At 38.2% G+C, this 17,265-nt stretch overlaps 1 protein-coding gene across 5 annotated transcripts in view; it reads left to right on the forward strand.

Moving 5' to 3' along the window:
* The window catches only part of SLC10A7 (solute carrier family 10 member 7), a 290,033-nt gene that overhangs the window by 91,898 nt on the left and 180,870 nt on the right, over positions 1-17,265 (forward strand). For 3 of the 5 annotated variants that reach the window (XR_011378233.2, XM_002716919.6, XM_089302403.1), the window contains one exon: positions 2,428-2,466. Coding sequence is in view for 1 of the 5 variants with exons in the window: in XM_002716919.6 (XP_002716965.1) it covers positions 2,428-2,466 (39 nt within the window). In the remaining 4 variants the exon portion in view is untranslated. Of the gene's footprint in view, positions 1-2,427; positions 2,467-4,224; positions 4,298-17,265 lie in introns of those variants that run through there. The other 2 variants (XR_011378229.2, XM_051820018.3) reach the window with 2 other exon arrangements.

Here is a 17,265-nt window from a genome sequence, read left to right on the forward strand (position 1 = left end):
TAAGTCAAAGGTATGCATGTCTTGATTGTATCAATAAAAAGCTTTCTAAATATTTGTCATTACCCTTGGAAGCACTGGGCATCATAATGCTCTCAAACACTGCAACTGCAGAATTGAGTCATCTGTTAGCTTAGTTATCTACTGCTGTTCAGCCAGATCTCCTTGGTTCAGTGATTGATTTCGCCTGGTACCCAGAGTACCCCAGAACCTTAATTGATCAATTGACAAAACCAGAGGTCACTGTATGGGAGAACAGTGTAGTTGAGTGAATTCAAATCCATCTCCACTGTCAGAAAACAACTAAGATTGAGTTGGGCTGCAACATCTTTGAGTATCTAAGATGCTCATTTTCCATTAGCTGGTCACTTTATCAGATATAGGAACACAGCCAGTTCATGTAAAATATATTGCTTCTGTTTGGGTTAAAAATGGAAACCAGGCGGGGCAGGAGGGACCTGCAGTGCCGGCATTCATGTGGGCACCAGTTCCTGTCCCAGCTGCTCCACTTTTGATCCAGCTCCCTGCTAATGTGCCTGGGAAAGCACTGGAAGCTGGCCCAAGTACATGGGTCCCTACACCCATGTTGGAGACCTGGAAGAAGCTCCTGGCTTCAGCCTGGCCCAGCTCCAGCCTTTGTGGCCATCTAGGGGGTGAACCAGAGGATGGAAGATCTCTCTCTCTCTCTCTCTCTCTCTCTCTCTCTCTGACTCTTTCAAAATAAATAAATCTTTAAAAAAAGAGACACCAAAGGAGTGTGGTGATTTGATCTGAATGAGTACTAGTTAGTGCTTGTTTTACTTTGATATTTGAGTATTTTTATTTCTAATTATTCCATATTTCATTAAATGCTAGGCAAAACCACCAGTTATTCAGTATGAGATAAGTGAAAAGCACCGGAAAGAAATTAACTTGGAAGACAGAAGCTCAGAGGAGGAAGACCTCACTCTTTTACTAAAGAGAGAGATAAATCCATTTTAAGCACAAAATAGCATCTAGATATTAAACTTATTTGTGGGAAAGTGCATTTTTATAAGAAGGTAGACAGTGTTCCCTGTTGGTCTCACCACAATTAATTTATTTAAACCCTTTAACTTAATTTTCTCCAAGCAAAAAAAACTTTTTCCTGGAATTATCCATCATGGAATTCCAGGAAGATGTGTTAAATATGTCGCTATAGTTGAAAATTGTCATCTACAATGTTTTATTTAGCTGCGTCTTTGTTTGCCCTGCTGCTCCCAGTACAACACACGGAACACCATATGCCATTGTCCCTATCAAGACGCAAAGGGTTCCCTGGTCTGTGCCTGTGCTGGTGTTTATGCCACAGAGGAGCTGTGGTCCAGTGCCATCTTTTATTGATAGGGCCAGCAAAGGAGAAATCTAATGAAATTATCAAAGCTTTGAATTAATTATGAACTGGAATAGGAGAGCTAAGCTCTCTGGAGCCAAGGATCTCATTACCCATTCACTCTCTTTGCATCCTCTCCCGGAGCAGAAGGCATTTTCAGCTACAGCTCTTAGCCTGGCTTTGGACTTTATTCAAACTTGCTAAAACTGACATCTTCTTTTTCCTACAGTGTGGCTGCTAATGTCCATGATGATTAATTTAACTCTGCTCTGGATCTGCGGGAGCTAGAAATAGGTTTTCTTTACCCCTCTTTTTGCCTTTTATTGTTTTTTTTTTTTTCTTCCCCTATCAAATTGGATGTTTTATATGTGTCTCTCCTTCTGGGGTAATGTGAGAAGCTTCCCTGGGATATAATGACTAAAATTAAGAGCTATGTTATATCTACTATGTGTTCCATGGATATTTAGGTAAGCACAAAGTCAAATATTTCTTCTTTGAATCTTGAACACCAAATTGAAGTTTTTCTTGCTTGTGTCTGCCATAGCATTAACAGCGTAGCAGTAACTTTCTTGGTCTCCACAGCACTGTGGAGACTTCCAGGCTGTCGTGAGTGCCACATCTTGCCCTGTGGTTGCAGTTCAAAGGACTTTTGCTCACTAGTAGGGAAAAATTAATGTTTGCCTTATAATTCTGTATTCCTTCCTCTCAGTAATGTGAATTTTTTTTTTTTTTTTTTAGGAATAAATCAACCTCTGATTGGTCTAAGCCTAGTAGCAAAATCAATAACAACAATGTTTTGATTTACTATTGGTGACGATTCTTTTGGTACTGTCATAGAGGTTTAAGGCATCTCATGGCAAGCCATTTCTGCCTGCTTTTGAGACCCATTATTTATGAATTCCTAAGCTGCAGCTCATCTGTCTTAGTAAACTACAGGCCACTGCCAATTTTGTAAGCAGTGACTAAGTTTGCTTTGTAGAGTCAATGTTTTAAGGTTTTGATTAGTGGGGGAGGGAGAATGATCTCCTTTGCTTTCCTATTTACTTTGAGTTTTTCCCTCCTATTTATTTTCTCTATAGGCAGCTGCGATATTTAATTCAGCCTTTGGAAGTTTTTTGGTAAGTAAATATAGTTTTCTTTGTCTATTATAACTTTTGCTGTGATATTGTTTGTATGAAAAATTTAGTGAGAGCTGGACTTTTTTACTCTTTGGTTAAATGTAAAAGTCCTTGAATTTTTTTCACGTGCCAGTATTTTCTGCAGGAAATCAGTTAATAAATAAAGTGATTGTTCTCTTATAATATATTTTGGAGGCTCAGGTTTAATATTCCATTTAATGGATTCAAAGAATCAATTAAAACACTATGTGTCTCCTTATAGAGGTTATGTCAATATATCGATCATTTAATGAGGTCTTTTAGATTATTATTATTTTGTATCATGGGACTGAGGATTTTGAAAAGGAAACATGACCCAGCTGGTCAGAAAGAGAATGCTAATTTACTTGTTGACATGTCATTTATTTTGTACATTTCACTGTCAAAGAAGGTACTGTCTTAGGTACTTCTGAGAAATCTATGTGGGAGAAATTTGAAATGAGGATACAACTATTGAGTGTTTTGTAAGAAAATGTGATATATTTAGAGAACTATAGATTATATGTAAAAATATTTAAAAGTAGTTAAACTTTCAAAAGTGGAATCAATATAAGAATGTTATTTTAGCATTATTTTTAAAATAGCTGATGTAACAAGAACTTCATTTGTTTTATAAGGAATAAGAAAGAAATTAAACATTTTCTGTTAATTTAATATTTTTATTTATACCTTAAACTGCTAAATTTGTGAAAATGAATTATGTTACTTTTAGGTACATAATGATTTACAACTAAATGATAATAAAATCAGTGGGGGTCTCTTATTGTCTATTTAAATATACATAAAGCTATTAAATATTTTGTAATATACTGTTAATTCTATATAGTGTTGCACAGATTTTAATGTACCATAGCCTTGCAGAGCTTTTAGTAATGTAGCTTACACAAAGTATATTGCTTAGAATATATGCTATTTTAAAAGAAGAATCAGTACTTTTTATTGTATTATTATTGGGTTTTAGAAGAAAAAAAGGCTATTTAACAAAAATGATCTCTTGCACTACTTAGTGGTAATTCAATAATATTTTGTTATTATTCCATGTATCCAGTTATTATTCTATATGTTGTCACAGTTGTTTGACAGAATAATATCTGTAAAATAGGATTTTTCTGGAAGCCAGTTTTTCTGTATGGCTTGGAATCATACACATCCACTGTGAAAGCATGGCTTCCTACATTGGGTCTATTTACTCTTTAAAGTGTCCAAGTTAATAGAGAAAGCGAAGTTAAGGCAACTGTGTGAGTATCTGAAGAAAATACTCTGTCCTTTTGTTAGAGAACAGGCTAAGCATAGTTTGAGCTTTGCATTGACTGTGTGTCTACCATGGATACTCATTCTGCTAGGCCTGATTATTTTTTTTTTTTAAATAATTCTTTACTGAAACAACATACATGTTCACAATAAATGTAATCACAAGGACTAAGCAACTAATCAAGTACTTAGGTTTTGGAATCAAGATTCTGGGGTTTGAAGCCTAACACCACCACTTCCAGCTATGTGACACTAGAAAAATTCTGTAACCCAGAAATCAGAACTACTAACAATATCAACAACTTTCAGTTTTCTGAGTATTAAAAAAGCTGATGTGTGGGAAACACATTTAATACAGTTATTATCTAATAGGAAGTCCTCAATAAATATTAATTGTTGTTGCTATAGAGCTGTAATGGAAATAAAAACAAGTACATTTCTCTGGTAACAAACACATATTAACTTCAGGGGAATGGAACACAGAATTTCCCCAACAAGACTAACAGCTTTCATTTAGTCTATCAAGACTTCTCTGCCATGGGTAAGAAATTGTTTTCATTATATTCAACCTGTATTTGTCATAATGTCCTAGTCAGGTATGAAACAGGGATCATTATTCCAAGGTGATCTTAATTAATCTGATAGGACATTTTCACTCATTTCAGAAAGTTCCTTCCTTTTTTTTAACTTTTATTTATTAAATATAAATTTCAAAAGTACAACTTTTGGATTATAGCAGCCTTTTCCCCCCATAACCTCCCTCCCACCCGCAACCATCCCATCTCCCACTCCCTCTCCCATCCTACTCTTTGGGTTTTTTTTTTTTTTTTTTTTTTTTTTTTTGACAGGCAGAGTGGAAAGTGAGAGAGAGAGACAGAGAGAAAGGTCTTCCTTTGCCGTTGGTTCACCCTCCAATGGCCGCTGCGGCCAGTGCGCTGCAGCCGGCACACCATGCTGATCCGAAGCCAGGAGCCAGGTGCTTCTCCTGGTCTCCCATGGGGTGCAGGGCCCAAGTACTTGGGCCATCCTCCACTGCACTCCCTGGCCACAGCAGAGAGCTGGCCTGGAAGAGGGGCAACCGGGACAGAATCCGGCGCCCCTACCGGGACTAGAACCCAGTGTGCCGGCACCACAAGGCGGAGGATTAGCCTAGTGAGCCGCGGCGCCAGCCCCCATCCCACTCTTCATCAAGATTCATTTTCTTTTTTTTTTTTTTTTTTTTTAACAGGCAGAGTGGACAGTGAGAGAGAGAGACAGAGAGAAAGGTCTTCCTTTGCCGTTGGTTCACCCTCCAATGGCCGCCGCGGCCAGCGCGCTGCGGCCGGCGCACCGCGCTGATCCGATGGCAGGAGCCAGGAGCCAGGTGCTTTTCCTGGTCTCCCATGGGGTGCAGGGCCCAAGCACCTGGGCCATCCTCCACTGCACTCCCTGGCCACAGCAGAGGGCTGGCCTGGAAGAGGGGCAACCGGGACAGAATCCGGCGCCCCGACCGGGACTAGAACCCGGTGTGCCGGCGCCGCTAGGCGGAGGATTAGCCTAGTGAGCCGCGGCGCCGGCCAAGATTCATTTTCAATTGTCTTTATATACAGAAGATCAATTTAGTATATACTAAGTAAAGATTTCAACAGTTTGCACCCACACAGAAACACAAAGTATAAAGTACTGTTTGAGTAGTAGTTATACCATTAATTCACATAGTAGAACACATTAAGGACAGAGATCCTACATGGGGAGTAAGTGCACAGTGACTCCTGTTTTGATTTAATAATTGACAGTCTTATTTATGATGTCAGTAATCACCTGAGGCTCTTGTCATGAGCTGCTAAGGCTATGGAAGCCTCTTGAGTTCACCAACTCCGATCTTATTTAGACAAGGCCATATCAAAGTGGAAGTTCTCTGCTCCCTTCAAAGAAAGGTACCTTCTTTGGTGGCCCGTTCTTTCCACTGGGATCTCACTAGCAAAGATCTTTCATTTAGGGTTTTTTTTGTTTTTTTTTTTTTTTTTCGCCAGAATGCCTTGGCTTTCCATGCCTGAAATATTCTCATGGTAGGCCCAGTTATTGTTAAGGTCCAGTGAGGTAAAACTTGTTCTAGGGGTTCCATAGGATTTCTGTTATGCTCTGTTACTTCTAAGAAGTCAAGTAGTCTCACTCTCTCACTCTTTAGTTTTCTGCTCTTCTTCCTTTCTGCACTTTTTTTCTTACCTGAATTCAACGGATCAGTCATAAGTATTTATTGATCTGCCACACGCAGTTTTCTAGAAATACAAGGTGGGTCCTCTAGGTTGTAGAGAGGACACATAGAAAAGAGCAATGCAATGTGAAAATTAACAAAGTGAGCAGAAGGCATTACTGGCACAGGCATTGCCAGTTGCTGAATCCAGAGGCCTGACTGAAGTGGTTTCCCTTAGCTTGGCCTTGAAGTAAGGATAGGGCTCAGCTAGTCTAGAAAAGACAATGAAGTGCATGAGTAATGGTCGAGGGCAGAAGCATCCTGGTTTTTTCCCATCCAACTCCCTCCTTTCTTTTACTTCTTTTTTGTTTCTGAAAGTTGGAGTGTATCTGAGAGTGTCTGAGAATGAAACGGATTGGGTGTATTTTGCTCCAATATTACAAAAGAAATAATTTTATTTCTTTTTTTCACCTTTTCACCATTGTTGCAGGAAATCTGGGATTATGAAATAAGTGTGGGTCTAAGTTACAGGCAGCATATTTAAAAGGAAAAAAAACAATAGTAGTGATTTGTTTGAGATAAAATGTTATTTCTATATCATATAAAATCTGGAGAGAGGCTGTCCAAGTATGGTACAGCCCAACCATGGGCTGAGACTCCTGCCTTTCTCTTCCACCAGCCAGCCACAGCATGTACCTTCCTTTCTTAAGGTTTCCTTGTGGTCCAAAATAGCTGCTAGCACTCCAGCCAACATATCTGACTTAGCAAAGCAAAGTAGCAAGAAAGGACAACAGAGCTCCCTAGAAGCTAAGTCTGCTTTCTTTAAACAGCATTCCTGGAATTCTAACACCACACTTGCACTAGTATCTAATGAAAGACTTAGCCAATGGATTACACCTTGCCAAATGGCATATGTGGCAATTTGCCAATAGCTGAAAATTGAATTTCTATTAACAAAGAGGAGGAGCATGGATATTAAGAGACAGCTATGCAGTGATCATCATAGATTTGAAGAAAGAGAGTAATCTCAGTTGAATGAAATCTTTGGGAAGATGGTGGTGCTTTGGTTGGTTTGGGAAGAGATTTATTTTATAGGTGAAAAATCCCAAGTTATAACTTTTATGTTTTATTTCTTTATACTTAAAATGTATTATATAGCTACTTAAGAATTTTTTTTGAATGGAAAATATCTAGTTATCCTTAAAATTTTTGATTATGAGTAACAGTATGATTTCTGGAGTCAGACCTCCTGTGTTTGAATCCTTACGTGACCAAATACATGTTTAAAAATGATAGCACCTATAGAGTTGTGTTCAGGAATAATAGTATAATCTACCTAAAATGCTTGTATGATATCGTAGAAATAGTTTTGAACTAAAACTTAGACCTGAGTTTTGGACTAGGCTCTGCGATGATTGCTTTGTGTATGTGGTTATGGATATTCATAAAATGTGAAATCTAAAATACACTCATTCAGTGGCTCACTGGCAATTCTCTGATTATGAGGGACCATTCCTTTTTAAAAGGAATCTGAAAAGGGTATTGATTTCAGATTACTTTACAATTGAATAAGAGACTTTTATTAGAAGAATTTTTTCAAGAACTCTGAGAATATTCTTGTTGATTTCCAAACACTTAGGTATATCACAAAATATATTGTATATATTTATACCCAGTTTAATAATGTCCCAAGTGTGGTTAAAACAGTGTTTTTAAGAACTAATTGTTTCAGAAGACCTTTTTTATTTTTTTATGCAGCTGGGCTAGTAATAACTAATGATAGATGAATTCAATTTACATAAATTTCAGACCAAGAGAATATTTTAAATCATGCCATGGAGGATTGCTTTAAGTTAAGAAACTAATGTCATTATCTCTTCCTCTTATTTAAATTGTCCAGTTTACAATAATTGTGGAGTATAATAAGTGATTTGAGATTACCTTCTTGATGAGATTTTAATAAAATTTGATAGCCAAATACTTTTAATAACAAAATGCTATCAAAATTTATATACCTATATATGTTTTCTAAGGAAATCATATACTTCAAGTTCAGCCATCTCACATGTTGCTTCCTTGTCAGAAGGCAGCTTTTTAAAAGAATATTGGCAAGTTTTTTAAAAAAAATCCAATTGAAGAATTCTTTAATTTAGAAAATGCAACTGTGCGCTTAAATAAAAATAGTTAAGCATCAATGCATCCTTTCTAAATTTCTTCATTTAAAGTGGCAAAAAAAATTTTTTTCAAATAATTATTTTTCTTTTAAAAAGCTAATTGCAGGCCGGCGCCGCGGCTCACTAGGCTAATCCTCCACCTTGCAGTTCCGGCACACCAGGTTCTAGTCCTGGTCGGGGCGCCGGATTCTGTCCCAGTTGCCCCTCTTCCAGGCCAGCTCTCTGCTGTGGCCAGGGAGTGCAGTGGAGGATGGCCCAAGTACTTGGGCCCTGCACCCCATGGGAGACCAGGAGAAGCACCTGGCTCCTGCCTTCGGATCAGCGCGGTGCGTCGGCCCAACGCGCTGGCCGCAGCGGCCATTGGAGGGTGAACCAACGGCAAAGGAAGACCTTTCTCTCTGTCTCTCTCTCACTTTCCACTCTGCCTGTCAAAATAAATAAATAAATAAATAAATAAATAAATAAGCTAATTGCTGGGACTGATGGAAGATGAGCAATGATGAAGAAATTTGTTTCCATACCAGATCAAGAGTTAACAGGAACTCCTTACCTTGACCCAAGCACTAGCCATAGCTTTCTTCTTTTACTCGATTATGCTGCCCCCACCCCCTTGCCTGGCTGGCTCCTCATTGCTGCCTGGCTTTATAGAAATATTGAATAGTTAATTGATCTGACCATAGTTGGTGGAAGTAAAGAAATCCCAAACACAAGTGCCATGTTTTCATTACGTGTGATGCATGTTTATCATCTTCTTTAATCCTTCCTTTCCTGGCCAAAAATATACTCAGCCACATTTAGAACCATCAGAGAGGAAAGACACTGGCTTTGTGACTCACCAATTGCCTGGCAACAGTGAATTTTAGACCCAAGAAGGGTCAGTGCTGTGGCAGAGTAGTCTAAGCCTCCTCCTGCAGTGCTACCAACCCATATGGGCACTGGTTCAAGTCCTGGATGCTCCTCTTCCAACCCAGCTCTCTGCTCTGGCCTGGGAAAGCAGTGGAGGATGGCCCAAGTTCTTGGGCCCCTGCAACCCACGTGGGAGGCCTGGAGGAAGCTCCTGGCTCCTGGCTTTAGATAGGCCTAGCTCTGGCCACTGGGGCCATTTGGGAAGTGAACCAGCAGATGGAAAACCTGTCTGTCTATAACTCTGCCTTTCAAATAAATAAAGAATCGTAAAAAAAAAAAAATTAGACCAAGAATCTCAAATGTTAATGAAGAGGCTTAAGAGTGATACTAGGCAGGACTCAATTGTTCATTGGGTTTTTCTTTTAGGCAAATTCAGGATGTTTAAAGTGTGTGGCTATGGATATCTCATTTTGTGGAATACTAAAGACTATGCAGATTTTTTTCCACTTAATTTTCTTAAAATATTTTTAAATATTTATTTACTTATTTGAGAGGCAGATTTATAGACAGAGAGAGGGAGAGAGAGAGGTCCCCCATCCACTAGTCCACTCCCCAAATGGCCACAATGGCCATAGCTGGGCCAGTCTGAAGCCAGGAACCAGGAGCTTCCTCTGGGTCTCCCATATGGGTGCAGGGGCCCAAGCACTTGGGTCATGCTCCACTGCTTTCCCAGGCCATTGGCAGAGAGCTGGGTGGGAAAAAGAGCAGCCAGGACACAAACTGGTGCCCATACAGGATGCTGGTGTTGCAGGTAGAGGCCTAACCTAATATACCACAGCACTGGCCCAATTTTCTTATCTAAGCCAATTTCTTTTTCATTTGTGATCTTGGTTTTCCTCCAAAAGTTCACAACGTGTTTGTAAAATAGTTTTATTTTTATTAAACTTAAATTCCAGAACAAATAATTTAAATGCAATATTTAAATACCATCTTATTGAATTTTATTTCTAGTTCCTTGTATTGCTAAGGACTTGACAAAACAGGATTTTTATGTGAATGCTTTACAGTTTAATTTTTTAAGATTTTTTTTTTTAATCTGAAAGGTAGAGCCATAGAGAGGCAGAGGCAGAGAGAGGGAGAGAGTGAGAAATCCTCCATCTGCTGGTCCATTCCCCAGATGGCCACAATGCCCGGAGCTGGGCCAATCCAAAGCCAGGAGCTGGAAGCCTCTTCCAGGTCTCCCATGCGCTTGCAGGGACCCAAGTACTTAGGCCATGTTCCACTGCTTTCCCAGGCCATACCAGAGAGTTGTGGAAGTGGAGCAGCTGGGACTCAAAACTGGTGCCCACATGGGATGCTGGAGCACTGTTGGCTTCACCGACATGCCATAGTGCCGGCCCCTTAGTTTTAATTTTTTTAAAATCTATTTATTTTATTTGTACTTATTTGAATGCCAGCGAGACAGAAAAACAGAGACTGACAGAGATCTTCTGATGATTCATTTTCCAAATGCCTGCAAAGGCCAGAGCTGGGCTAAGCCCAAGCCAGGAACATGGATGATCTCCTACACGGATGTCAGGGACCCAACTACTTGAGCCATCATCTGCCGCCTCCCAGGCTGTTCATTACCAGTGTGCTGGAGTCAGAAGGAGAGCTGGGAGCCCAATCCAGGCACTTGGATATGGGATGTAGGCATCTGCTGTGCCCTATGTTTGCTCCCCATAATGTGCTTTAAAGCTTGTGTGATGAGCCATGTTCAGGTAACGGGAAGCTGGTTTCCACCTTTACCGAATGGAGCCCATTGTCATGCTATGGGTATCATTTGATCACCTTGTGGGGCAAATGAGCACTGTAACTGCTGGATCACTGAGAACACACTACTTTTTCTTGGTTCAGTCAGCAGCCTGGAACAAACCAGGAAAACAGGGAAAAAAATCAGTAGATACTGAAGGATATATAAAAGCAGAAATCTGTGAAAGAGTAAGTAAAAGTCAAAGGTTTGAGAAAGAGGAAAGACAGGAATTGCCTTCAATGCAGTGTCTTCCAGGAATGAGGAAGAGTATGGTTGTTTAAGAAGGTTAAAGCTAAGTAAGACTCACTTTTAAAATGTAAATCTATTTCAAACTTTAAACCAATATTATATATTAAAAAACTGGCTTGTCATAAAGAGATGGTAACTGAGAGTAAATCTGATGGAAAAAAAACCCTATTAATGTGTAGCTAAAGTCGGCTCCCTGCATAAGGCTCTGTGTACATGTGCAGTGCCTGTTCTTCATTTGCTAAGAAGTGGCATTCGCACCAGCAGCAAACCAGCAACTTTCCATATCTGCAACCTGAGGCATTGAGAAAGTTGTCAAAAGAGAACCACTTATACTCTGTCCATGTCCTTTGAGTCATCTTGTTGACATACTTAGAATTTAGCAAACGTTCTTCTCTGAGTTTCTCAGCCATGTCATCAAAGAGATGAATTGAAACCATTTTGATAAGTTGATGAGGTGATGAATACGTTAATTGTCTTGGTTGACTCTTTCTACGATGTGTGTGTATACATCAGATATCACATTGTACCCCCAACATACACATAGTTATTATATACCTATTAAAAAGAAGTAAATTTTTAAAACAAAAAAACACATTTAAGAGGTCAAATGAAGAATTTTCCAGGATCAGGGCTCTGGCAGCCTGGAAATACTCACTTTTCTTTTATGAAAGTATTTTCTATATAGCACCTGTCCAGAAAAGCAGTATGCACCTGTGCCAAAGCACCCAACACATTTGTAGAGCTAAAACACGTTACAGTGCTTCCTGTGAGAGAAACCCTGCGATTGCCGCATTGGGAATTGTTTCTTACACAAGCTATCTAAGGTACAGTCACTGTAAATTTAGGCAGTCTTTGTTACTTACTACAAATGTATAGAATCTTTACCTACTTCATTTTAGCAGCATAATGCTCTCTGCTGTCTGACAGGACTTGTGTAGCAAGTAAATGCATTAGTCACACTGACCATTTTTCTTGCAAATTTGTGACATAGATTTAATTATAGGAATGACCAGCAACTTACAAATCTAATTTTGGTGGAGGCTGAGGCAAATTTTTTTTTTTATTTTAATAATGATGGATTTTTTAAAGCAATGATTTCATTACTATTTAAAGAAATCTACTGGTGTAGAACTAGCCAATTGACTGGAGTTATTTTATTACCCTTTAACAAATGCCATGTACTTTCATTTTTATTTTTATTAATTTTTAAAATGTCATCATTCCTAAACTGGAAAAGCATTTGCTCCTGTGCCCATTTGGGTAAAAATAAATACATATAAGCTATTCTGGGCCAGGATGCTTGTAACGGGCCTCCTAAGACAAATGATGCTGGCAGTTGGTTAAAACCAAGATTAAATTTCTGAGACTTGAATCCAGCCCACTACAGAACTGCTTAGCTTGTGGCCTTTATGGCAAGTTGCCCACTCACATGAATTGATAGTAATGTGCTTGAGAGTTCTTATTTTTCTGCTCCTGTTTCTATAAACTAAAATTCTACCATGAATGATCTATTTATTGAGCTAACATTTTGGGGTCTGAGCTAATATTGTGGTGAGCCAAACAATTAAACTTCAAGATGTCTTCAAGTGAGAATATTAAGTCCCAGCAACAGAGGGTGGGTAGGTGTCTGGGGAAATTGTGCCTAATATTTACATAGCGCTTTTCATTTTATCATGATTATGTGTTCATTTGAGAGGCTGAGTGACAGAGATAGTGAGGGAGAGACAGAGAGAGAGATCTTCCATCTGCTGGTTGATGATTCAAATGGCCACAATGGCCAAGGCTGTGGCAGGTTGAAGCCAGGACCCTGTACTCCATCCAGGTCTCCCATGTGGTTGACAGGGGCCCAAGTACTTGGACCATCCTCCACTGTTTCCCCAGTCACATTAGCAGCGAACTCGATTGCAAGTGGTGCAGCTAGCACTTGAACCAGTACTCTGTTATGAGATGCCAGCATCGCAAGCAGTGACTTAACCTGCTGCATCACAATGCCAACCCTTTCATAGAACTTCTTGCAAGCTTTTTCCCATTATTAATGCACTTCATGGACTCAGAGCCCACTGCCATTCCTAAGTAAATGAGGGTGTGTAGAGAGGAGCAGGATGCATAGACTCCAGGCTCCACCAGGAACTCAGGTTTTCAAGCATGCATGCAGCTGTCACTTCTGAAAAATAAGTCTATGTTATTCAAAGTGGCAGATTGCAGTTTGAAATAAAAATAAAACCAACTTTAACCTCATTTTTTGTTGTTTGATGTCACATTAATTTGTTGACTGAAACATTTGTGGATTTCCAACAAGGAGATGGGCTAGCTTCTAGAACCGATAGATAGAAAAGAAATATGTACATATAATTCTTGCTGTCAAAGAGCTTAAAGTTTCTGGATTTAAGTGGTATTTTTCACAAATGTGATTCCACAGAAATCTTGCTTCTAAATTGTTCTCAGGTGATTTGGTGCTACAAAATTTGAGAACCACTTATTTTAACTATGAACCCCAAGTAACATAGTAGATCATCATCTCAATTATTTTTTAAAGACTGCCATTTTTGTGGCATCAGTTTCCACTTGCTGAACTTTTGGTTATTCCTTATATTTGGTGATTATGAATACAGTTGCTATGCATAGCTACTTGCAGGTTCCTGTATATGCTTCCATTTCTCTTGGGAGTGGGATTGCTGAGTCATGTGCTAAAATATGTTTAACATTTTAAGAAACCACCACGCTGTTTTCCAAAATGGTTGTACCATTTAACATTCCCATCAAGTAATGCTGAAACAATCCAGTTGTTGCATATCCTCACCAGCCTTTATTTTAACCATTCTAATAGGTGTGTTGTGTGTCACCACAGCGTGGTGGCTAATGATGTTGGACATCTTTTATGCCTTATTTTCTATCAATATTTCTTACTTGATGCAGTGTCTGTTTGAATCTCTTGCCTGCTTTTAAAACTGGGTTCTTTGCTTATAATTGGTTGTGAATTTTTAAATAGGTTTGAACATCAGTCATTTTCAGGTATGTGTTGTCAAGAACTTCTCTCAGTCTGTAGCCTGCTTTTGCATCTTCTTAATGGTGACTTTCATGGAACAGAAGTTCTAAGTTTTTATGAAATTAAATTTATGCATTTTTTTCCTTTCATGAGCCAAACTTTTTCTATCCTAGCTAAGAAATCCTTGTTTAACCAAAAGTAATACAGATTTTTTATTATATTTTTCTTCTGTAAGCTTTAGTTTTTGTTTTATAATTATGTTTATAGTCCATTTTGAGTTACTGCTTGTATGTGGTGAAATAAGGTGGGGGGTTTTGCATTTCCTATGGTTGTAAAAGTATGAAGTTTTTATATCTATTAAGCTTATCCATGTTTTCCTATATGGATGTTTCCATTGCCCTCATAATTATAAATCCCTTTCATATCACAGTGTCAAACTCATGTGTGTTTTCTTTTAATTTTATAGTCAAAATGTGTACCCCATATATATTGAAAAGCAAAGCCTATCAACTGGGGTTCAGCAAATACAAATAATAGTTTAGAGGCAGTTCATTTGATCATGGTGTCATTGGTTAAATAAGTCAATTTCTATTTGTTGCCTCTCCTGCTGGCGTTTTCCCATGTAAATCTAGCCTTATAGTGTTATTTTCACTCCTACAAAGTGATATATATGCTTGTCCCTGAAAATAATTAGATCAGTATTCATGACTGTTAAAAATTGTTTCTCTACCTTAGGATATTACACATGACATTAATGTAATCACTTAAGATAAAATTGTTTGTTCAAAATGTAAAATGCGAATGTATATAGAAGAGAAACAAAATTATAGGAACCTAATTTTTATCTCTATCAATTTAATTGGAAAGATTCACAGTAATTCACAGCAAAATATTCCTGTTTATAGGATTGTGGACAGTGACAGTTTCAGATAGAGAATTTAAGACATAAAATTCATCATTTTAAAAGCATTGATCCATTTGGTTTAAATTTTTGCTAACCAAACAGACTGTACTGGTTAAGGGAGAAAATCTAGTGATGTGAATCTGGTATGCTGGAAATTAGGATCAGAGAATGCCTCACAGCTCTTGGGAAGTGCTTGAATGTTGATTAATATTCTGCATGTGCAGTGGTGATTATGCTGTGAGCTTACAGTTTTTACATTTTCCTTCTCTATTGCCAGAGTAACACACTTGTTTGATTTTCTCGAGTTAACTTTTTGGGGGCAACATTTATAATAAGCAGAGTAATTAAATTAGAATGTGTTCACTTTACCGTTTTACTTTATAAAAATATTTGGTCTACTTGGTCAAAATTGGTATTTATTATTATTAATATTATTCAAGTAATTCTCTTATAAGACGTTATTTTCTAAAGTGTTCTCACGTTTCCACTGGAAAGCTTAAACTAATATTTTTATGTATCCATTTAGAAAAGGTAACGCTTGTTAACGTTTATTGTGCTTTAGGTATTTTCCAAGAGGCAAGGTAATGAATCCCATCTTCCTTCTCACCTTCCACGTAATGTTGTAATATAAAATTTCATCTGATATTACTTGTATATGTCACTCCCCTGCTGCTTTCACTGACTCCTACTGCCCACCACATACATGAGCCATTCTGCTGTCTTCCTGGTGTGACCCCATCCTCTCTCTTCAGCACCTGTCATCCCACGAGTTGAGTGTCGGTTCACTCTTCTCTTCCTCTCTTCTAACACTTAACGTTTTCCTGCTCCTTCCTCTGCCTGCACTGTCTCCATCCTTCCTGTGATCTTAGCTATCTCACAAAGCCTGCCACAAAAGCAGTTTTTCCAGCTTTTCTCTTATGGTTATTTAGCTTTTAGAGTGACTGTCTGTCAGGATGGAATTGGATAGTATAGTTAGTGTAAAATTGTGACCTTATTTTCCTGTCTCTGGTACTTCCTGTCCTCATTAGGCTGCTGTTTTTCTTTTCACAGAATATTTATCTCCTAACATATTATATGATTTATTACTTATTATGTTTATCATCTTTCTCCCCCTATTTAAATGAAAGTATGCTTTGTTTGCCTCATTCAGTTATCAATAGCACCTATGACACCTGGAGCAAAGTAAACACTCAAAAAATACTTGTTGAATGAATAAATAGAAGTCATGCAATCAATGCTATTATATTATCATATGTCTAATATTATAAAAATATAGAGGTATACATTTAAAGTATTTGTTAGTTATTACAGTTGTGTGTGGAATTAGCTAAGTAATTATCCCAACATCACTTTAATTGAGCATATATCTACCAAATTTTTTACTATGTTAGAGTGATTTTAAATTGTGAGCTTCTAAATATCACTGAAGCATATGTTGCAGCCATAAGAAATTTGCATTGCTTTGTATTCAATGTTGACTCAGAAAGAGGGAGGGAACTGCCATACTTAAATTTAATTTTGGATAGTTTGTAAGGTTTTCCCCTTATAATAACTGCTGTGAGGTAGATTGGGTAAGATTATCCCTGTGCAATAGATTACGAACCCATAGAATTTTTCGTTGAAATAATTGCAAATATCTGAAAGATCCCCATGAAAAATTACTATAAGCATGATTACTGCATATATTTAAATAATTAGAGATTTATAAATGGTTATAAGTGATTGTCGTTATATAGCATTGTAGCGAATGGTCACACTGTTAATATTAAATGAAAATACCTTTTCTTTATTTCTTAAAAAAAGTTTTTTTATTTCTTTTTTTTAACTTTTATTTAATGAATATAAATTTCCAAAGTACAGCTTATGGATTACAATGGCTTCCCCCCCATAAGGTCCCTCCCACCTGCAACCCTCCCCTTTCCCACTCCCTCTCCCCTTCCATTCACATCAAGATTCATTTTCGATTCTCTTTATGTGCAGAAGATCAGTTTAGCATACATTAAGTAAAGATTTCAACAGTTTGCTCCCACACAGAAACATAAAGTGAAAAATACTGTTTGAGTACTAGTTATAGCATTAAATCTCAATGTACAGCACACTAAGGACAAAGATCCTAGATGAGGAGTAAAGACAGAGTTACAGAGAGAGAAAGATTGAGACACACACAAAGGAGAGGTCTATCTGCTGGTTCACTCTCCAAATGGCCATAATGAATGGGTCAGGGCCAGGCTAAAGCCAGGATGCCAGAACTCCATCTGGCTCTCCCTCCTGGGTGGCCGAGTCCCAAGTTCTTGGGCTATCTCTGAGTGCCTTCCTAGGCACATTAGCAGGAAGCTGGATCGGAAGTGGAGCAGCTGGACACAGACCAACAGCCCTATGGGATGT

Source organism: Oryctolagus cuniculus, chromosome 8, assembly GCF_051225735.1.
Source record: "Oryctolagus cuniculus isolate XC-2025 breed Fujian yellow rabbit chromosome 8, ASM5122573v1, whole genome shotgun sequence".
NCBI classification, from domain to species: domain Eukaryota; kingdom Metazoa; phylum Chordata; class Mammalia; order Lagomorpha; family Leporidae; genus Oryctolagus; species Oryctolagus cuniculus.